Source organism: Zonotrichia albicollis, chromosome 3 (genome assembly GCF_047830755.1).
Source record: "Zonotrichia albicollis isolate bZonAlb1 chromosome 3, bZonAlb1.hap1, whole genome shotgun sequence".
NCBI classification, from domain to species: domain Eukaryota; kingdom Metazoa; phylum Chordata; class Aves; order Passeriformes; family Passerellidae; genus Zonotrichia; species Zonotrichia albicollis.
Window position 1 is genome coordinate 46,587,969 of NC_133821.1, and position 22,493 is coordinate 46,610,461.

At 38.0% G+C, this 22,493-nt stretch overlaps 1 protein-coding gene across 3 annotated transcripts in view; it reads right to left on the reverse strand.

Annotated features, from left to right (window-relative positions):
• HEATR5B (HEAT repeat containing 5B) overlaps nucleotides 1–22,493 on the reverse strand; it is a 54,217-nt gene that overhangs the window by 20,809 nt on the left and 10,915 nt on the right. For all 3 annotated transcript variants that reach the window (XM_005486526.4, XM_026793074.2, XM_026793073.2), the window contains exons 10-24: nucleotides 21,669–21,919; nucleotides 21,128–21,239; nucleotides 19,772–19,924; nucleotides 19,381–19,480; nucleotides 18,886–18,995; nucleotides 17,829–17,992; nucleotides 15,660–15,835; nucleotides 14,298–14,403; nucleotides 12,715–12,905; nucleotides 11,039–11,198; nucleotides 8,638–8,827; nucleotides 7,134–7,303; nucleotides 4,691–4,835; nucleotides 3,604–3,843; nucleotides 1,505–1,756 (exon numbers count right to left, since the gene is read on the reverse strand). In XM_005486526.4, coding sequence (XP_005486583.2) covers nucleotides 1,505–1,756; nucleotides 3,604–3,843; nucleotides 4,691–4,835; nucleotides 7,134–7,303; nucleotides 8,638–8,827; nucleotides 11,039–11,198; nucleotides 12,715–12,905; nucleotides 14,298–14,403; nucleotides 15,660–15,835; nucleotides 17,829–17,992; nucleotides 18,886–18,995; nucleotides 19,381–19,480; nucleotides 19,772–19,924; nucleotides 21,128–21,239; nucleotides 21,669–21,919 — 2,520 coding nt within the window. The remainder of the gene's footprint in view (nucleotides 1–1,504; nucleotides 1,757–3,603; nucleotides 3,844–4,690; nucleotides 4,836–7,133; nucleotides 7,304–8,637; nucleotides 8,828–11,038; nucleotides 11,199–12,714; nucleotides 12,906–14,297; nucleotides 14,404–15,659; nucleotides 15,836–17,828; nucleotides 17,993–18,885; nucleotides 18,996–19,380; nucleotides 19,481–19,771; nucleotides 19,925–21,127; nucleotides 21,240–21,668; nucleotides 21,920–22,493) is intronic.

Below are 22,493 nucleotides of genomic sequence, written 5' to 3' on the forward strand. Positions count from 1 at the left end.
CTGGTTCTCCTCTCAAAAACCACATGCAAGGCTGTAAGCATGCAGACAACATGCTTGGTAACATTTCTGAAAGGATTATTCTTCTCTAGGTAGTCATTTTATTGTTTTTCTTACTCTCAATTTGAAATTACCACATGTTGTACAACTAACATGAAAATAAATTATTTAACAACATCCACTGTGACTAATGAAACCCACAAGTTGCCTAAGCTATTTTCAAGTCTCAAGGTAAAAAAGGAAAATGTTTTTGTGGCTGAAACTTTTCAGAGATGAATCAGTAAAGAAAGACTGAAAATCACCTCCAAAATACAGTGATAGTCTGCACTTACTTTTTCAGACCGTCAGAGACAACAGTAAAATCTGTAGAAGCTGCATTTGGGGAAGGGGGGGCAGAATTTTGCTGAGTTTTCCTTTTTACAATGATACCGAACATGTCAAAGTTCACTTTAAATAAATAGATAAAATCCTCCAGACTATGATATGCAATTCTCTGCAGGGCCCTATAAGCAGCAGTTATTTCATTATTTTCTTTGTAATGCAATGCCATGACAAAATAAACTTTCCTGAAATTGTTCCTTCCTAGTCTTCAGTGGCCTTGGCCTCAAATCAAGTCAAAAACCAGATTCTCACAAAAGCAATGCACAGTGCTGGAACCAGGCTGCACTAAAGCAACACAGGCAAAGACCTGATAACTCTCCATATCATAACAGATATCCTCAACAACACAGACACCAAAATCCATTAATGTCACACATTCCAGGATGCTCAAAATATTCATCCTACATACGCAAAGTCCTCATGAGCACTACACAGGTGAATCCAAACAACCACAAACAGGGACAACTCAAGAAAAACATTTCTTCACAAAACTACTATGCCATCTAGGACCTCTCAATTTTGATCCTTAAACTCAAAAACTATCTTTGGAACATGAGCTTGAAAACAAAGATTTATCACTCTCATGGATACCAAAAGAACAAACCTTATAAAGTCTATGTCTTTTTATAACTCCCTCCCACATTCCCCTCCCTCTGCAGCCAATGCCATGGCAATAATTACCTAGCTTGATCCCTTCTTTTTTTCTTTTCTAGCATCTAAATCTTTAGATTGGAGATGCTAAAATAATCTCAAGTTTAATTCATTGCTGTCATTACATTAAACTCTGAAAACACTCCCAACTTGCCCTTAGCTAGAAGTTTATTGCTTCTGTTTCAGAATTGAGAAAACCCTTGCATCTCTACAGTTTTTTTCCCCTTAAGCAGACCAATCTTTCAAAACTGGTATGTTCCAGAAAACCTCATCCTTTGTGCTCATGGCAGTGTAACTACAGTGGTTATAAAGACACAGTTTTATTGATTATTGCTGGGCATTTCCTTCGGCTTTGACCATTTGAATGAAAGAACACGTGCTTAATATCTTTTTTCTTGGTTGTGTAATCTTAAGCTGTAAAGAGGTGCCAAAATGACAATAAAAAATTAAAAACAAAACCAAAGCATGCAATTACTTTTTGGGTTTTTAAGTCTGGCTGAACGAGCCAGTGCCAGGTCGAAGTGAGCCTTGTTGGCATTCTCACACAGCATGATCACCCGGCACAGACAGTCTGCCGCAAACACGCGGGTGGCCCAGCGAGGTGCCACAGAAGGCTTGGACTTGTCCTCTTCACCCAAGGTGGTAAACATCGTGTCATCATCCATCTCATCCTTCTTCTCCAGCTCCTCATCCTTCCCTCCTCCCAAGGGAGCAGCAGTGCTCATGTCTATGACATAGAACAATTAAAAGGAATAGAAACATGCCACTGTTAAAATCCACAGAAGGCAGTTAAGCACATGAGCTCAAGAATTTCCTTATATTGAGATTCAGAGCAGACTAATTCTTCTGTAGAAACATTTGACAAATGTCCAAAAGAAGAGTGCGTCATTAAAAGAAATGGTTTTCACCTCTGTTCTGGATTAAATTACCCTTTATTTATCTTACATGTTATGAGATTAATTCCTGTGAATATTAATTCTCCAGTTACCAACTATAGCTGAATCCCATATCTAAATTGCCCAATTTTGTAAATTAACCAATTAAATTGCCAATAAACAAGATAAGGCACTGAATTAAAAGAATTATCAGGCTCAGAATAAAAGAATCAGCTCAGCTTTGAATTATTCAGCTGCCACTTCAAGTAGAAGACAAAAAGTAAATTAAACTGAAACAAAATTACCAAGCTCCTTGCCATGGGACAGCTATGCAGCCCAGTAAGCCACTGATAGCACCCAAAAATGTGACTAACATTCAAAAAGTTATTTTCTCTAAGTGTAGGTTAGAGACTCCATTTCAGAAAATAAAAATTATTTCAGGGATTACATAAAAAAACAAAAGCTGAACATGGGCCAAAAAATTCCTCACCAAACACGCATATATACTTTTGCAATTCAGAAATGAAAACATAAATCCTCAATGACAAGGTCTAAATCAGCAAAATGCCAAAAAACTGACAAAAATTACCCCAGCAATAATTAGAAGAGAATTAAAGGAAATTATTGCAACGCATGCTTCTTAGAAACTAAGGCATGCTTCTTAGAAAGTCTAAATTTAAGCAACTGAAGGGCCAAGACGTTCAATAAAGAAAAAGGCCATGGCAAATCAAACATGGATGATGCTAATGCATAACAACAGCCTTTTGAGAAGGCATCCAGGACCTTATGTGGCTGATTTGTAAATCTCTGCTTAAAAGCAAACCACATTTTGGTCATATGCCAGTTAGTGGGATCAAAGGAGATCAAAGTGAAGTTGCTGGCTTACAATACACCTGAGAGAAATTCATTTAAATATGGTTTTCTCTGAGACATGTCACCTACTAATAAATAAATAAGAAATTGGACAACCATGTAAAAATTTAAGGACCCATCCACATGAAATAACAAAAAGCCACGCCCATTTAAACCTCAGGAAATGAGGTCTTTCTCACTGGGCAGATTTGTGGTAACCACATTGCATAAAGAAATTATTGGTAGCATTACTCATCAGTAAATGTAAAGCTGGCAGCATTTAGAAACAGCTTCAGGATGAACTCACACATGCCAATAAACAAGTATAAATGCAATGGAAATGAGCGGATTCTGCGTCATAACCATCCTACAAGCTGAAAAACAGGAATAAGGTCTCAGAGGACAAAGTCTGTGCAAACAAATCTGCAAGGCTGAACAACAAACAAAAATTTCATCACCATGGTAACCCAGCATCACATCAGTAATTCACAAAACCTCATAAAAGAAAGATCAGAATGTGTACAGAGGTCTTCTCTCTGTACAATACTGATGTATACAGGCTAAAAAGGATGTCTGCTTTCACTAAGATACTGAAATGCCAAACACCATTCTTCTCCATTGGAAATCTTACTTCAAGCAGCTAACTTTTTACTTTTACAAGTAATATTCTGAAACTTAACATCTATAATTCCTTGTTTCTATGGCAGCTTAATGGCACTACAATCAAATTCTGTATACAATACCTGCATCTCAGCTAGGATAAAAGAGAAGCTCCAAACCAATACTGCCAGAACACACTAATGCTAAGGACATACCAACATTTATGTGAATGAGACAGAACACTTACCACTGGAAGCTGCAAGGACATCCTTACAAAGCATGAGCCAGTGAGAAAGGTTTTCCACGGCCAGAGATGAAAGCATGTGTCCCAGAGTGTCGTGGATATCTGAGCAGAGTTTCCGATCGGTCTCTCGATCCAGCATCCCGAACAGGACGCCCTCCAGGCCCGTCTCTGTGATATTAACCCCCTGGTGCCGGCAGTGCGCTTCTCGCCGAGAGCCGGCCCCTGGTGCAAAAGGATTCATGTCTGCAAAATGAGAAGGAGAAAAGCTTTTCTAAAATCAGGAACTCAGTTTTAAAATTTCATGCAGCAGATTTGAATTGGTCATTGAGTACCTGTGTGTGTATAGCTCAATCAAAGATCACCAAGATGTTATTGATTCTAATACAGCAATTAATTTCATCTGCAAGGCAAATAACACCTCCAAGAGTTAGTTTAAAAAGTAAAAAAAATCCTCTCTTCAGGGCATATAGCCCATGAATTTGTAAAAAATCTAACAGTACTGGACTCTAAAGACTCCTCTTAGAGACAAACATCACTGGTATCATTTGAGTAAGGTAAGTAACAATTCTGCATCTGTATGAAGACTGTGCTGATCAACACTGTTGAGCCTCCTATTTTCAAAATAAAATGATACATGTAAGAATTAGACCAGCCAGCAAAGTCCACAGGTATTGCAGATATGATGCTGACAGAATATAACACAGCCAAGCATCTGGATCAAACAGCACACCATTAAGTCAATTTTCAAAATAACAAGAGCTATAATACCATACAGTAAAATAATTGTAAAATAACTTTAAATGCTTCCACTGTGTATATACCATGTTCCCTATTTGATTGCCAGCCTTAATGAGAGAGAGAGAGAGAGGTTTAAGTCTGAATTTCACAAATAGCTAAGCTACAAACAAGATTCCAGAGGTAAAAGCAGGGGTGTGGCCAGAAGTTACCGAAGTCAGAAGGGACAGTTAAGGGTTTTTCTCATTAAGAGTACAAGGGGGTTTTGGGGGTCTCCCCTTTCTTTTTGAAGGCAAAGCACACATATGCACACATCTGCACTGTTTCAAAAAGGCCACATGAAAGAAATACGTACTGATGGCACTGCTCTCTTTGTCTCCAGCGTTCTTTGCCAAGCTCATGGCATATTCACACACCTCTGACGCTTCCCTCTGAGCCAGCTGCCGCAAACACGCCACCGCAGCCCGGCGCAGCAGCAAGTGAGAGCTGCACAAATGGACCTGAAAGTCAAACCCACCACAGGTGAGTGAACTGCAGCACCCCAGGACCAATAAATCAATGCTGCTAAGGACTAAAAACATTCCATTTTTCAGTTATAAGCCCATGTGTGAGCTGCTGGGAATCAAGTTCTGAAGGTTCAGAAGCAAGCACTTTTCATAATATACAAATATCAAAATATAGCTGACATACACAGAGATGACAGCTGTCTGGCTAAAGAGATAAAAGCTTAAATATCGGAACTACTGTGCCACTGCGATTTGGATTAATTACAGTTTCCAATTTGTTACACTCCAGTACTACTCTGCCTCATATTCTGCTATAGCTGTAAACCACTTTCTTTTGAACAAAAACGCCGTTATCAGGTGCACTGAACATGACAGCTATAATAAAACCTGCATTTCCCATTAGTAACAGAATCTATAGCATTAAGTTATTAAAAGTGCCTCTCAATAACACAGCATAAGATTTCTTTGCTAATTCCTTTGAATCACCTTTAGCACAAGCAAATATTTTCCTTACAGAAGAACTGTGCATGGTCTCTATTTTTCTGAGAGGAAATAGCTCCACAGAAAAGTGAATGCTTTTCCACAATGAAAGAGGTGAAGAGTGCCCTTTAAGAAACTCTAACTCTTTATTTACTCCAGGGTAATTTGGTTTCAATAAACCAAATATCCACTAGCTCTCTTGGTATTACGTTATTATGGGGATGGAAAATGCTTCCCTAAATGAAAGGGTTCTACAGTTTATAAAGATTTTAACAGCACATCTTTATTCCACATATGAATATACAAGAATTTAGTACTAAAAAAACGGGCTGTCTTTAAAGAACTTCTAAATATCACAACTGAGGTTGTTTCAATGACCTAAAACACAGAACATTCGGGAGATTTATTAATGTAAAGGGTATTCCATGATTCAAGCTACAAAACAAATATCTACAAGTTATGAAGCCAACGCAGTAAGAAGAAATTAAAACGAGAGTGTGGAACTGCATGGTTTAATTTTGATACCTGGCATGAATTCCATTCTGAAGAGTTGGCTAATGGTGCAGCTAAGGCAGACCTTGCCTACGTAACTATGCATTTGCAGTATGAAGAAATGCCCAAGACAACTCAGAGGAAATCCTAACAAACCAAGTACAACTTGAAAGTAAGGAATATGAGAAAGGAAAACAAAAATAGCTTTCATTTAGCAGAAGACCATAAACTATCAGGAGAGAAACAGGAGAAAACCATGGGAAAAAAGTTTCAAAACAGCACTAATTATTCACGTACAAACTTCACTGTCTGTAACATCATCCACTGGTATTTACAGAGCAAATGGCTGTAAGGATTATCTCTCCTGATGTACATCATATTCATACAAAAGAGCTTATCTCCTTCTGGGTGTGCTGCACCCCTTTCATGCAACATTTTGTGAAGGGACAAGTGACAGGTTCTGTAAATACACTGCACTCTCAGGAGTGCTTGGGGCAGGGTGGGGCTTGGGTGTGCACAGGGCTGAGGAGAAGCACCTAATCATGATAGGATGCCCTAGGGAAAATCTGGATGGCATACTAAGAAAAAGGTCCAGTGTTGACATAAGTAGGATTGCATTCCTTCAGGTAACACTGAGTCATCAGCGCCACAAAGAACAGCATAAACAAGCTTGCGAAACATCTAATAGACATTAGGGAGAAGCATTTAAAATATCTCAGTTTTGGACTACTGAACCCTCTAAAAATAACTTTTATAATAGTAATTATTTAAAAAAAAACCACCAACCTGCACCAAAACCACACCCCCTTTCCTCTTATATTTATATTTGGTATGTTTTGGGTTCAAGTCTTTGACTTACTTCCAGGCCTTCAAGCCAGGACTTGCTGACAGAACACTAATGAAAGAAGGTGGCAACATTAACAGCAACAGCACAAGAGTTTGTATGTCAGCCCCTAATATTCTGACAGTGGTAACATAAATCCAACATCTGCTATCTATTCCCAGCTTGCTCACTTCCCTCTTTGCATGCAACCAGTTGGAGCAAACAGAGCATTTCAGAACCTTTTTTACTCAGTTATATTATTCATAAATGCTTGCTATCTTACACTACTGAGGGTGAAAAACAATCAGCCCCTATGACTTCAGTTTGGGCAGCATTCTGAAAATATGTAAAATAGCTTGGGGACTCCAGGGTTTTTACAAATATTACTTGCTTATTACATATGGCTATCCTTGACATCTTGCTAAATATTTTCCCTGTCCTCTGCTAAGCACATGCAAAAAACTTGGAGGACCAAAAGGGATGCACTTGATACTCACACAAAGACTGGGAACCAGACTGGACAGGTTGACATGCCGTGGTGCAAACATATGGAGCTGCTGAAGGCAGGATATAGCAGCTGCCTGAACAAGTGAGTCTGAATGGTCTTGTGTGATTGCACATCCCACCAAACAGGAAGAACGGATTGTTGAAATCGTAGCTCCGTTACCTAATCATGTAAGAGGATATCCTTAACACAGCAAAACTTTTCTATCACATCTGCAGACTTTAAACCTTTGAGAAGCAAGATTTATTAAAGCTTCAATAACACAAAAAAAAGAGTTCTCAAATTAACATGCAACTTTTCTGATTTACCATGCAAATGAGAAACACTGCAGTGTTTCAGTATCTCTATTTTAGCTCAGTTAAGTAACATGCTGTCCAAATAAAATTCTGGATCAATAATCTCCAGTCAGAAATACTGTGAGACTATCTTCTCAGGTCATGAAACCAGTTAATTATCTGAAGTTAGATTTTAAAAGTTTCTTTCATTCTATATATGTAGAAGCAACATTTCACGCACTGAGCCATTTCCTAAAATATCAGGTAACGCTTTAAGTTCATATCTATCTATGCAGACAATTTTAATTAGCTCCAACAGATGAGCAGCACTCATCTATGCTCTGTAGAACAAGCATTTTAAAAGAACAGTATTTGATTTGAAGAACAATCCAATTCTGCTTTTTAAGAATTAATCCACATCGGGTTTATAAAAATATTTTCAATTACAGAAATATAACCTGCAGAAGGCATTCTACTTAAGTTGTTATTTTAAAAGTTAACCATATTCCAGGTCAAAAGGTTAACAGATACACAAGTTCTTTTAAACAACCTAGAATTATGTCATAATTAAAATCTTAAGTCTAGCCATTTAGAGTTAAAATTCCATTAGTGCCTCTCTGGCATTCTAGACCAGAGAGATCAAAGATCATCCTATAAATAGTCCTAAAAATCCCAGTTAGACAAAGTCACAAATCTGTGGTTTTAACACCTGAGGCACAGAATTTCAGACACAGTGTTCGGCATGACAAGATTTTAAGTCTCTACCATAAGGTACAGAGATCTAAGGATATCAAGAATCAATGGAAATTAGTTATAGTTCACAGTATCACCCATTGAATCAAACTTAAGCTCTTGCCATCAGCTTAAAATTAAATAAACATCTTAAAAAAATGGAGGAAAAAGCTTGTCTGATGGCCCACAAAGATACACCCAGTAAAATATGCAGCAAGGGTTCCATGGCTTACCTACCATGCAAATTTACCATTAGCCAAAACACCATACATCACTGCAACTTCTTTATACAAATCTCAAACTGCAGTCAAAAAAGCCCCAGGCAGTCACAAAGAGGATCAGCATGAGGTTGTTTGCATGACTGTGACTGAAACAGCCAACACTGCCCCCCCACCTGTAACTAACAAAAACTTATATTCTTCCATTTAAGGTTATAATATCATCTTTATACAAGGTAGATTTTCTGTTTCACATCAAATTGCCACTCACCTTGCAGCTCAGGCCCAACAGTAGTTATTATAGCCCCAAGGCACCTGCCCAGGCACTGATGCACTTCTGTGTGTGATGGTGGGACAGTCAAGAGCAGCGTGAGAACGAGTGACAGCGTCGGCTCCACGTACCCACGGTACATTGGCCCACTGGAATCCACGATCAAGGCAAGGGAATGGAGAGACCAGGTCTACCACAAACACAAAGGAAGGTTTTTTCAGTAATGCATTCAGGAAATTAAACAGTTTTTTATGCAGTTGGAGCCTAGCTCTGTACTCCTGTTCTTAAGCACATCTAATTTACTACTCTGACTCCAGAAGTGTTTCCAAATTTCCCAGACCTCAAGCAATCACCTGAGTTTCAATATATCTAACATATTGTTTGGTTATCAGCAGTTCTGGGGATAATGGAAATGAGGTGACAAAGAATTTGAGAAAAAATATGCTTAAGAACTTCAAAGAAAAATACAAGCACAAACAACACATCCACTTAAAACAAAAAATAAAAAAGAAAAGTGACTTGGAACAGGAGAAAGAGCAAATCATTCCACTATAAAACTGGAGGCAGAGTCTGAAATGGGCAACTTACAAAGCCCTTAGCAGAGATGGTCTTTTATATTCCAATAGGAAATTATTTTCATGACAAGCTGAAAGGTTCACATGCATCTTTCTAACTTTCTTATTAGCAGTACAAGAGAAAAAAGCAGTATTGTTCAGTCAGTGTACTATAGCATGAGGGGAAAAATGGTGAAAGACAGACCTGTTTCAGTTGAAGGTGAGTAAACAACAAAAGAGCAAAGTAATTTATTGTAATTGTCAAAGCAAGAAGCAGGTAAGAGGACTGTCCTTTTAAATACTGACACTTCATTGGAAATAAATTCCACTGACATACCTGAAAGCATTAGCTATCTCCCCATAACACCCTACTAAATGATCCTGCTTCAGAATTTTCTCACATTAAACACATGACTAAGACAAAAGACTATTACTACTACAAAGCTAGACTCTTAGGAATAAGCTGGAAAACCTGCCTTTAAATTGCTGCCTTTTAATCCCCTCTGATGCAATCCAAAAGCCATTAGCACTAGCAACCATCTAACTACCTCTACAGTCCTAATCCTGTGGTAGCACATTACAGCTTATCCTTTCATTCCTGTAAACTTCCATTATTCATACTTCCACACAGTTTCTGTGTAACCACACTGATTCAGTGAGGGATGAGGTTTAAAAGCTTAGTTTTTCACAGTGGCAGGGTGCTCTATTCTCAACAGAGAGTAAGGTAGATATGCAAGTTCAGCCTGGACTTCCCCTTTATACTTATTTTTCTTTTTTTTTTTTTTTTTATAAAACATTAACCTTTCCAATTTCTTTTTGGAATTACTGGTGCACAATTACATACCTCAAATTACCCACTCATACTTGAAGTTGGTTACATATGTAAATTGCACATTATCTTTCCTTAAACTAAGAAAATTCAAAAGAGACTTAAAGCTGTATTTATAGATTTTTTTAACACTATCTCCAAAAAAAACTAGGCTTGTCTTCCCAACTGATAAACCGTGTTACTTTGTTTTTTTTACTGCCCTGAGGAAAAGAAGTAAGAAGGAACTCAAGTGCATGTTCTATCAAGTTAACAGTAAACCAAGGTGTAAGTATGATTCTTTATAGTTACTGGGGGCTTCATCTTCTCAGGCTGTGGGTATAAAGTCCCACTACTCTCCAAAACCATTACTCTTTCAACAGCATGTTCAGTCCCCTTTCTATTAGACCAGCAACTTTAGCAGTCAAGATGTCCTCCTGTGAGACTTCACAAACCTATAGTCCACAGCAGACAGAAATCCCTCCCTATCTTAGACTTGCCTCCTACTGATTCCCCTTCTGCCCCCTAACTGCAATTTCGCTTGCAACAGATTTCTGTGTTCATAACATAACCCTGCAAAGATGATGTCCTGTGTATGTGATATCTGCAAAGGAAACTACTGCTCATCACCTGAGACTCCAGTAAGTGATTACATGTCAGCCACCAGCTATTAAAAGCTTCCTTTTAGGCAGCAAAGACAATACTAGCATGTGTTGCTGTAAAGGCAGTTTGGAATATGCCCACAGTGCATCACTCTGGCACAGCTGACAAGCAGACACATGTCCTTCTGAATTAACCTGACCACTTCCAACTGCCTCCCTAAATTGCCATGAAGTTACATTTTAATTACACTGTATCTTTGGGATTCTGTACTCTGGGAGTTTGTAAGAAAAGATTCACTTTCTTCACACTCCCCGGCACACGCTACACATCTTACATGTGACAACATCTACTAAAGAATATCTGAACATGTAGCTTAATTTTTAATCTTCATCTTGAACATTTTGAGTAATTTTGTGGTGATTGTTGTTTTTTTTTTTACCTGGACTTCAGGAGAGGTTCCATCTTGTGCCAAAGCCAAGAGAATACTGACACTAGTTTTCAAATGCTGTCCAGAACCTATTCCACCAACATAACGATGGAGACAACCCAGAGCCAAGGAATGCCCTGTTCTTGATACAACATCTCGAGCAGATTTTAACCTATCAATGTTAAAATATAAAGAAATCACTTCATTAGGTAAGTTTGTTACACAGAATCTTAGAAGTACCACAACAGTGCAAAAGACTAATAGTTTTGCAGGCCATCTTACAAAATCTTGAGAAGCTTAAACAACAGCAAAAACAATGTACTTACTCTAGATTGCTATTAATCCAGGTTACATATAAAACAAGAGGAAAATAAGGTATTTTAATAATTATTTTCTTTTTTTCTGGTTAGAACTTGACCTTTTAGATGAAGAAGAGTTTAGACAGATATAGAAAAAGAATCCAGATTTTGCAATTGTTTCAGAGCAGACTAATTTAATAATCATTCCAAAACCACTGATGTAAAAAGGAATTAAGAATAAAAAAATGACAACACACACTGAGAAATGAAAAACTGGCAAATCCAGTTTTTTTATATAGCTGTTTTCTTCTACAGCTGATTTTTATGGCTTTTGCAAGAGAGCCTTTTTATTTTTTTAAATAAAAAGCCTTTTATAATGAAACTGAAACAGAATGAGTTGCATTTTGAATTATTTGGTTGCAGGAAGTTGTATGCATTGACTTATTGAGTATTTTCCACAATACTGCTTCTGAGTGCATGTCACATACATCACTTAGTAATTAGAACCCTTTTCAGCGGGTGAGGAAGAGGGATTTCCTAATAAGGACAAAGATTTTTTCCCCAGGTTGACTGTATAGGAGAAACATGCACGCTCTCGGCCATCAGCAAACAACAAAGTAAATGCACATCTCAAATATAAAAAAAAATCACTTGACTGTCAACAGAATGACAACCACTAACAAGTTAATCTAGATAAGAAACCAAGGGAAGTCCCAGTAATAGAAATTCAATGAAAGACAGCAAGGATGATGTACTTTATTACAAGATGAAAGGGTGAGAAAAATTTAACTACTCAGAGGTAAGAGAGCTGGACTGAGGCCATGCTCATGCACCTGGCCCAGCCAAAAACAAGGGCTGTAGCCCTGAGGCAACTGCATTCTGATTCAGAAATATGCTGATGCCTTAAATTTAGGTAAGAAATTGGGAAACATACTGTATTGTTGCTTCTACCAGATATCTTTCTAAAGACCCAAGACAAACAACAGAATATGAAAAAAAATACAGGCCAGTAAATCAGTTAAATCAATGTGTAGAGAGTGAAACAGAACCACTATTACATAATTGACATTACTGACATACTTAATGTAATCTGTGCTTATCTATCTGATACAGTTTAGTCACCTTCAGGTAACTCCTCAAAAGCTGTTCATCAGTATCATTTCACATTCCAAGCGTTTAACAAGTCAGCTTTTATTCCTCACATGAAATAAATCCAAAAGAGAAGAATCTGTTTAAAGGTTTCTTAGATCTGTGTAACCATAGGAATCGAGCACGAAAGAACAGAATAATGAATATGGTATTTAGAAAAGGAATCTTCCAAACTACATTAGATTACATATTATATTAAATTACTATTTTATTTCATTTTCTGAATTAAAATCAACTTACTTATCAAAACTGTACTGAGCCATTCTAGCAATGAAAGAGGCTTCTCCAACCACTTGAGCCATTCTGCCAAGAGCTTCACCTGCTGCACATCTCAGAATAGGGTTAGGATTATCAAGGGCACCCATTACAAGCGTCAAAGCAGATTTACGGACTTCTTCTGGTCCTAATGTGCTTTTATTCTCAGCTAAACCCTACAGTAAAAATTAAAAGAAAAAAAAAAAGAAGAATCCAATAATAGCCCAATGCAGGGAAGAAGAAAATATATTTGAGACCATCAAGTGAAAACTATGCACTTTTGCTTTTGTTTCCATTTGTGGTAGTTTATCCTAAAATAAATTGGTTGAAAACATTTGAAACTCAAAATCAACAACATGCTGGGTCTCATGATGTTTGTCAATATTCTACCTATTTCACAGACAGGAAGACCTGTTGCACCAGTCTTTTTTATCAAATGTATTACCTACATGCACCCTAATCCCACCAAATCTGATCTAGCTTTATATGGAACACCTCAGGAAAAATAAAGGAGAAGGTTTAAAAATCTAACAGCAAAAATCTAATAGAAACTACCGACCGGTTACATTTCTACAAGAATTACTTAAATTGAAGACATTATAGATACATGAAAGTATTTTTTTCTTTATAATCACATCCTTCCAAACATTTATACAGCCCTTTATATTAACACTCTACAAAACAGTAACACTAAACAGCGCTTTTGCAGCTTCTTTTAATCTGGGAGAAATAATTAAACACATGTAAAGCAAAAACACTGCATGCACTATAGAGCAAGATGTCAAAGGCTCTACCTTAGATCTTAATTTTCTGGAGTCCTCACTTCAGCTCAATTTTGTCCATTTTTTGAACACTTGGCATGGCATGGGAGCTTCCAGAAATCTGCCTCGGAATCTACATTTCAACTTGTAGCATTGTAAATCACGTTTTTTGCGTTTCAATGCAAAGAACCAGGTGCTGTTTTGCCAATTTTGCCAATCAACCAAAGACATGGAGTTCCAGTAACAGCTTAAACTGGGCAGTCATTTCTGACTTTCTGACTCTCTTACTTTCTGACTTGATAGCACCAGGTTGCACTTCCAGGTCTGGACAGACAGCACACAGCAGTAGCTGCAGTCAGTGGGACTGGGCATAAGCACCTAGAGCTCTGTGCAATAAGGCAACCAAAATGTAAACCCAGAGCTATTTGTGTATTCAGTTACACAAGCCACATCTGCACAATACTCTGTGACTTGAGGGGTTTTCTGAGTACACATGATAAAGTACTTAAATCCATGAGTCCAGTGTAAATAAAACCAGAGGACTGAAGAAGAAAAGACAGTCTGATTACTATAGAATGCTGAATACTATAGAATGCTGATGATTGTAGAATGCAGTCATGAGCCTCATCTGTTCTCTGTACTGACACATGAAGACAAGAGCTTAAGCTAGTATCCAGAAAAAATTCAATTCTGGAATTTTAAGATTTCTGAATTCTTGAGTAACTTTAGTAACACTCTTCTAACAGCCCTTTGTACTGAATGCAAACTGATGAACTTGGGCTTTCATCACAAGTTTACAAGTCCTACCTTCAAGGCACTAAGAACAGCAGTAAAGATATTAAGCTGCACAGCTTGCTGGCGAACACCTTTAGCCTGCTTGACACATTCAGCAAAGTGATCCAACATCTGTAATCTGTAACAGAAGAACAACATAATTGAAGAGATAGCCTTTCAAAATACAAACTAAAGCACAGCTGGTAAAAACCACACAGAACAAAAGGGCCTTTTAAGTTCACTAGCAGAGCTTCTCCTTCAGGGGCTGCAAAAGGTATTTCCCATAAGTAATAACAGCAGAACTACTCTGAACATCCCTTTGCTGGTTCTTCTAGTTCATCCACAAATATTTACTATTCCTTTGAAGAAAACACCACCAAGAGGAAGTAAATCTTCAGGTGCATTTGGCTGCATAACAGGAAAGCTATGAGGGCCAGAGTGGAAAAATGCTGTCTTTCCACTACCATTTAAAATAGTGTTACCCTTCATATTTGTTTTTCTGTTTCTATTGTTTTTCCCATTTAACATCCATTCCAGTCCCCACTCCTCCCCAGAAAACATTACTGGGAGGAGGAACATCCCCTTGAAGATACCAAAAACAGGAATGTAATGAATAAACTGCATTCTTAATTACTCAGCAGTTCCCAAGCTACATCTTTTCACCATTAACAACAGGTATAGACTAAGGTGAATTACACCAAGCTGGTCTCAAGTCTATCCTGCACTTACTACAAAATTAGGTTGACTGCTATGAAAAAACTGCTCCCAAAAGATTTCCACTGAAAGCTGATTTTACTTTGAAATGCTTCTTAGAACTGTTTTCACTCTGTGCTCAGGGACAAATTGCCTAAACTGAGTAACAAAATTAGTCCTGACAACTCATAACTCTGTAGAGGTAATGTGAAACACAAAGGAAAATACGTTGAACTCCATTTCCTCTTTTTCATTGTGCATACAATTCATTGCTGACTATAAATCAAATGGTCTTACTTATGGCAGCCAAATGAAATTCAGTGGAGGCCCCTGCTGTTTTCAAGGTTGATTTGAAGTTAATTGCAATGGGTACTTTTACAGGAAATTTTGGTTGCAGAGATATTACTACTGTTAAATTCAGTATGAAAAGAGAAGGATCTAGTCTCCATCTCTGAACACCAATCTTCAAAAAGATAAAACTGAGGAAATCACTTTATTTCTAAAGTGATTACACACATCTGGAATCCTGAGACACAATGGGCATGAAATACTAAACTCTGAATTTAAAGACAGTTGATACCTTAGACAATTCTTATTTCAGGAAAAAAACAAACAAACAAACAAATAAAAAAGTCTCCAACACAACAGTACCCAGAGAAACAAGGCATTAGGTTCTGAAATTGAACACTGATGTAAACTGACCTATGTTTGTAAGAGACATGAGGAAAAACCACACCAAAGAGAGCCACAGATGCATCAATGACAGATACTCCCAAAGGAAGGGGACCAGGCACAGCTTCACCAGCAGGGATGCGCAAATAAATGGAAGAGGGATCATGTTCCAGAGCACCACTTCCAGACGCACTGTTTGGCTGGAGCTGCAAAATTCCACACATCAATACCTCTGAATATACCTTTGCACATAAAATTTGGAACTAGAGATAACCAAGACATATATGTAGTAGTTAAAACAAGAGAATAGCTTACAAGCATCTGAATACAAAGTGCAATATCCTCATGCTTACATATTAGCATTTACAGGGTCAGCTGAATTCTGAAGGGTCAAAATTGTTAACAGCCAGATAAATACACAAACTATAATTTCTGGTATTAAGAGATGAAAATTAAGAGAAAAGCAGATTAATTCTGGTATTAATAGTAGTTTCTGAACCATTGAATATGAAATACCATTTCAGATAGAAGATTATTCAGTCACTCTCTGAGAGTTACAGTACAGTGTATTAAATTATCGGTTTTGGCTATGATATGCCCTACACAGAAAGAATTAGAAATACTACTAAAATTATAAACTCTCTTATCATCCAGGAAATACTTCCTAATCATCATTCTTCCATGAAACTATTAAACAATCATCTATTTTCTCTGAAGAAAATTCTATATTCTTATCAATTATTTAATCATGAAACAAAATTAGAATCTAGTAGGTCTGTATTCTTAGAAGGCCAGAAAACACAGCAAGGTTTGTTGACGCCTCTATATCATTAAAAAATAAAACATGACTAAGCACAAGGGAATCATAGAATGATAGAAATTTAGGGGCTGGAATGGATCCTAAAGATCATCTGGTCCAAAGCTACCCTACCATGGGGAGGGACATCTTCCACTAGAACAGGTTGCTCAAGGCCTTATCCACCCTGGCTTTGAACAGTGCCAGGGCTGGGGCATCCAAAACTTCCCACAGCAATCATTCCAATGTCTCATCACTCTCACAGTGAAAAATTTCTTTCTAATAGCTAACCTAAATTCCCCCTTTCAATTTGTACCTGTTACTCCTTGTCCTATCACTACAGTTCCAGACGAAGAGTCCCCCTCCAGCTTCCCTGTAGGCCCCCTTCAGATACTGGAAGATTGTTCTGAGGTCTCCAAGCAACCTTCTCTCCTTCTCCAGGATGAACAGCCCCAACTGTCTCAGCCCAACATCACAGGGGAGGTGCTCCAGTCCTCCTATCAACTTTGTGTCCCTCGTCTGGACCTGCTCCCAACAGCTCCATGTCCTCCTTATGTTGGGGACACAAGAGGAGAGGGGCAGAAACACCTCTTCATCCTGCTGGCCGCACTGCTTTTGATGCACCCAGGATTCCAGCGGCTTTCTGGGCTGTGAGCACACACTGCCACTGTTTTACAGGCAGGAAGTGAAGGAAAAAAAAAAAGGAGGCAGGAGGGAGTGAAAAAGCTCTGTGCATTGAAGCCTGCACTGGAAATTTACTATGTCCTCCACAACAAAGAAAGGAAGTTTGTAAAACTCTTTTTTGCTTCGACATGCTGATCTTGGCTCAGAAATCTTCCCACACCCTTGGTATCAGTCTTGGCTTTTGGATCTGCTCCAATCAAACTTTCCGAGACACCCTCAGATTAGATGGCTGTTGCAGAAGAGGAGTTTTCAGCCAACAACATTGTGTCTTAATGTAAGATTTCTTACTACAGCTATAAAACCAGTTAAATCTTGTTTTGCTATAACACCATTTGCAATATTGACATTTTGACAGCAGTTTCATTATGAAACATGTTAAGTGGAACCTACATTTCTCCTAATTCAAAAACTTTATATGAGAACAACTTCTAGGCTAGGAAGATTGGCAGACAGGAAGAGATATTGAGTTAGAGTTTTTTTAAAAAAGAAATGAGGCTGGTTCCCTAAGCACAACCCTATGAGTAGCATTATGCAATTTATATCTCAGCTGTAGATGGTTTTTAATCAAAACAGTACCCTGGAGATGGAAGCACTTACATCTAAAAAAGCTCTGAAATAAGACTAAAAACAAGGTATGAAGCTTCAGTTTTAGAAGGCTTCCCCACACACGCACCACACAGACAGGGCAGATAATTCATTCTTTTAGCTTTTTTTGTTACCTGATCTTCAATTGACTTATGATCTGTTTCCTGCAGCCAAGAGCCGAGCAGAACACTATCATCATAATGACAGAGAGACCTTAGGAGTGATGTGGTAGTATTAGCAGAGTTGTCTGTCAAAGTAAATTCCGCTACCAGCTCTCGAAGAAGCGCATTAAATGATCCTAGAAGGACAGACATTACAAAGAATCACCACTGCTTCTTAGCCAAAACACTGCAGCCAGTGATCAGAAGTTATAAATGTACCAGTACTTCAGTTTTAGAGGTAGCTAACAGAAGTAAACCTGAGAGCAAGGCTTCAAATGGAACTGTAGGCTCTCAATTCCCAAATCATGGGTACCCAAATACCTAAATAATAGATAAGGTTGGAAACCACTGGAGGTCATCTAGCCCCACCTTCTGCTCAAGCAGAATTCACTAGAGCACATTACTTAGAACTGTGTCCTGTTCTAAACAACAAATTGGACCATCCCTACAGGATGACAATCCAGATGTAGAAAAAAAAAAACATGTTCATCCACATGATCATGTAGACATAATGAATTAACAAAAAAACCAAAGAAACCCAAAAAGTTCATGTTGTCACTGTGTGACAGTAGTTGGCAATTTACTATTACCAGATGTGTGAAATAGAGCAAATCAGGTTTAAAAAGCAAAACAATCAAGCCAACCAAATAAAAAACCTGAATGTAACCAAAACTAAACCTCCACTGTCACATCTGCTTTTCAGTATACTAAAAAATAAGAGTTCTCTACCTTTTAAGTAACAATGACCTAAAAAACTATTATTTGATCCCAGACCATGATCTCCATACCTTTCAATCCTACAAAGGGGACCATAACTGCTACACTCCAAGTGTTACTCTATGAATGCTTTTCAGTACTCATACTCTGTAGCTATATTATCAAGATGACATACAGAAGATGAGGAATATAGTACAAAATTCTTGGAGATTCCTCAAATTATATTTTGACTCTTACAGCTGCTTCAAAGATATGCATCACAAGTACTAAGCAGAATTTTTACTTTAACAAAAACTGTTAAAAATTTATGTACCTTCATATGTCTTTGGGGGCAATAAAGCCAATATATCATAAAGTCTTAAACGAACCATAGCTGCACTGGCTTTGAGATGAGCTCCATGGGCTTTAATTACCGATGGAATGCTAGAGAATTAAAAATGAAAAAGAGAAACCAGAAATGTTGCAGTTACAGAAGAGAGTATTTTCAGATTTCTTTTCACAGGATGTAACTCCAGGCAAGGCAAGAAAACAGTGTTCAGAGAACCACTCTGAACAACATTACTCAATTAATGATACATTTTCAGAAGTAATTGTACAGAGAAAACCTTAATTATAAGCTCAAGGAACCCACAACGTATGTTGCCATAAATCAGTGACACGCACTTCCTCGGAGAGTCCTATTTTAATTACAGGTAGGGCAGGGGGAAGGGGCAGACACCAAACCACAAAACCCAACTCCAAATTAGTTCTAGTATTTCAAGACCAGGAAAAGACAAAAGTGAATGAAGAGCAGAAACTGCCTACTTACTGTGACATCATTGTCATGGCACATTCTATGGGTGTCATCAGTTTCCTGATCACATCCTCAGTAAGGAGCTCAGGGCAGTGAGCAACAAAGCTTCTCATAGCTAATAACAGAACGGTTTAAATTAAACTTTCACTGAAACAAACAAGTATAAGACATAAACAAGATACAAATTCTGAGAATATCAAAAGAGCAGCAATTAAAAATGTTTATTCAAAGACTGTGTGATCTGTTCATAAAACTGTATGTCAAAGCCAGGACATACTGATGAAAATCTGACACATTTCACTCCTTTTCAAAGAAAGAGGGGAAGTTACAGGACTTCTCTCTGCAATACTTGGGATCACGTTTTGGTTGACTGTGCAGGTATAATCTCAAACTCTGAATTTCTTACCACACAGAGCTCCAGCACGGCCTTCCAGTGTTACTTGCCAGGTGAAAGAATCTCCTCTTGCCTTCTCTGCTTCCAGCTCCTTCAGAGAACGTGGGAACACGTTTCGCCACAGCAGCAACATCTTAGGCAGATGATACCGGACAACAGAAGGACCTAAGTAGAAAAAAAAGTGACAGGATAATAAAAATGTGTAGTTAAGTGTGAAACATCTGCTGTGAAGGCTTTTGCTCTTCAAACTATTTTTGTCTTATTTCACTTCTCTTCCTTTCTGCCCTACTTGGAACAATTAAAACCAAAAGAAATTTTTTCTCATTCCTAGGTTGAAAGTGTGGCAAATAAGTACTGTACATCACATCTGCTTGTGGGTATCACTCCTAAAACAGGAAACAGACTACCCTACCCATTGTCATGCCATACAGAACCATGGCCAACTGTCTTTTTACTATCTTTTTATTCTGGCTTCTAATTTTTTTATATTAATTTTGAAGACAGGTTCTTTAGCCTGATCTACTCTGCCCATAAAATAAATAGAAAAACAACTGATAGTTATTGATTATGTAAATTAGTTTAACAGTCAAGTTTCTTTTGAAACTTCTGAAAAAGATCCAGTGCAAGTACATTAAAAATATATTGGAGGACAACCAGAATAGAAGTACACTGTTAGAAAAATATGACGATAAACTAGTTAGAGACAACTTAGAGAAATGAGATGAAACACAAATGGTATTTGATGAGAGATCAAAATATTGCAAAATACATCAGATAAAATTTTTTCCCATATAAAAGAAACTCCAAACAAACCAGAAAAGAATACCACTGCTGCCACATTCAAGAGTATACTTACAACCTCTCAAAATGCAGCTTGTGATACTTCTGTAATGGCAGATACAAACATGAGGCTGGCTTTTTTACAAGAAAACCAAAGGGCTTTTGAACTGACAACTCTTCTACACAGTGCTGCTGTCTACCTAGAGACACACATGCAACTTGTTGGAATGCTCACTGGGTTTCATTTACTGTCCATTTCTTCAGCACTACAGTATTAAGGAAGAAAGAGTAAGGGTAATTTTGCCCTTTGAGAAAATGACTAAAGGCTGGGTTTCTAAAACCAGAACAGGATTTTTTTTTCAGGTATGACACCTTCTACCTACTTCAGCTTAGATAAGCACTAATATTTCACTTCTCCACAACACAATGTTGCTGAAAGTAAGTGCACTTACACTCTGCTTCCCCTGTATAAATACTCTTGTGCTGGATAATGAGCCCATTATGTGTAAAGACCATTTGTCAAGCAGATAATCAGAAGTGTTGGACAAGCTTTAAAATAAAAAGAAAAATCAAACCATTTTTACAAACCTAAAGTCATAAGAGCTCCAAGTAAAAGCCATCCAGCTTGAGTCCGCTGCAAGGAGAGCCTGCTGTTCTGTGCAGCAGTTCGTAACAGATCCTCAGCAATACTGACCACCATCTGCACCAGAGCAAAACACAGGGGCTTTTAGAAACGTAAATGAAGCCACTGCAAGCTATTCTACTTGTTCACTCTTACAGATTAAAGATGTTCTCAAATCATTGGAATTGACCTTCCATAAAGAATGAATGCAGATTATATTTCATGCTGATGATTAGTGGTTTTTGTATGATAACAAAGCCAGCAATATTCTCTCCAGCAATTTTTCAACATTTCAATTTCTCTTCATCAAATTTGAAAGAGAAGAAAAGAGCTGTTAAATATTGCAACTGAGATTCTAAAACCATGTGCTCTGGCCACTATTCTCGCACAAGGCACAAGCTCAGTTTCAATTATGCTCATTAGCATGCCACCCATTTTGCAAAGCTTTTACTTGTAGATAAAAAGGTATCTTTAGTGCACTCACAGATAAAACACTCACTATCTCACCTTTCCTTTGGCATGAGGAATGCCTAGAGGACACTGATGCACACCACCTAACAAAGCAGCCATTGCAAAACTGTAGCCACTAACAGCTTCAGGGGAGGTCTTCAGATTGTTGAGTCTTTCTGCACATCTGTCTAAAAATGGAGTCAACTGAAAGGGCAATGCCACAGCCACACACCGCAAGCACCAGGCAGCAGCCAGCCGAGCAGCCATGCTGGGGTGAAGAAGAACTGAAGTTACTGTCTCCAACAGACCTACAGAAATGAGAGGTTGCAGTCTTTAACTTATGATGCACTTTTTAATACACACATCCTTTTTAATATACACAAGAAGTAAACTGAATCAGTACCAAACAGCCAATGTGAAAGTTAAGACAGTAAGAATTAAAGTACTTAGATTTGCTGACTATGCCTTTTCAGGAAATATGGTACTTGTTACTGGCATTATGCTGCTCCCCATCAGGTTTTGTCAGCAAAGGTGGAGCCGTCAGAGCCACAGCACTGACTCCTAATACTTAAACACTGAAAAGAGGCAGCAGGGCTATAGAAGAGAACAGGCACAGGATGAGACAATTCCCATAATATTTTACAGATTGCCAGTAACAGAGTAGCCAAGCACATGCTATAGATGTCACTGACCCCTGTACTCTGCTTTTGACATGGTGCTGTCCACCCTGCAGCAAGTTTATATCCTTCTACACTCTCCAAACTTCTAATTGCCTACCTAATCCCACTTTCTAACTGCACCGTTCAGTTCCATTTGTCTCCACACAAACATTTTCTTTAGTCCAAATCTTCAAAGCCCCCACTGCTGCTTGCTTTCTCAGGA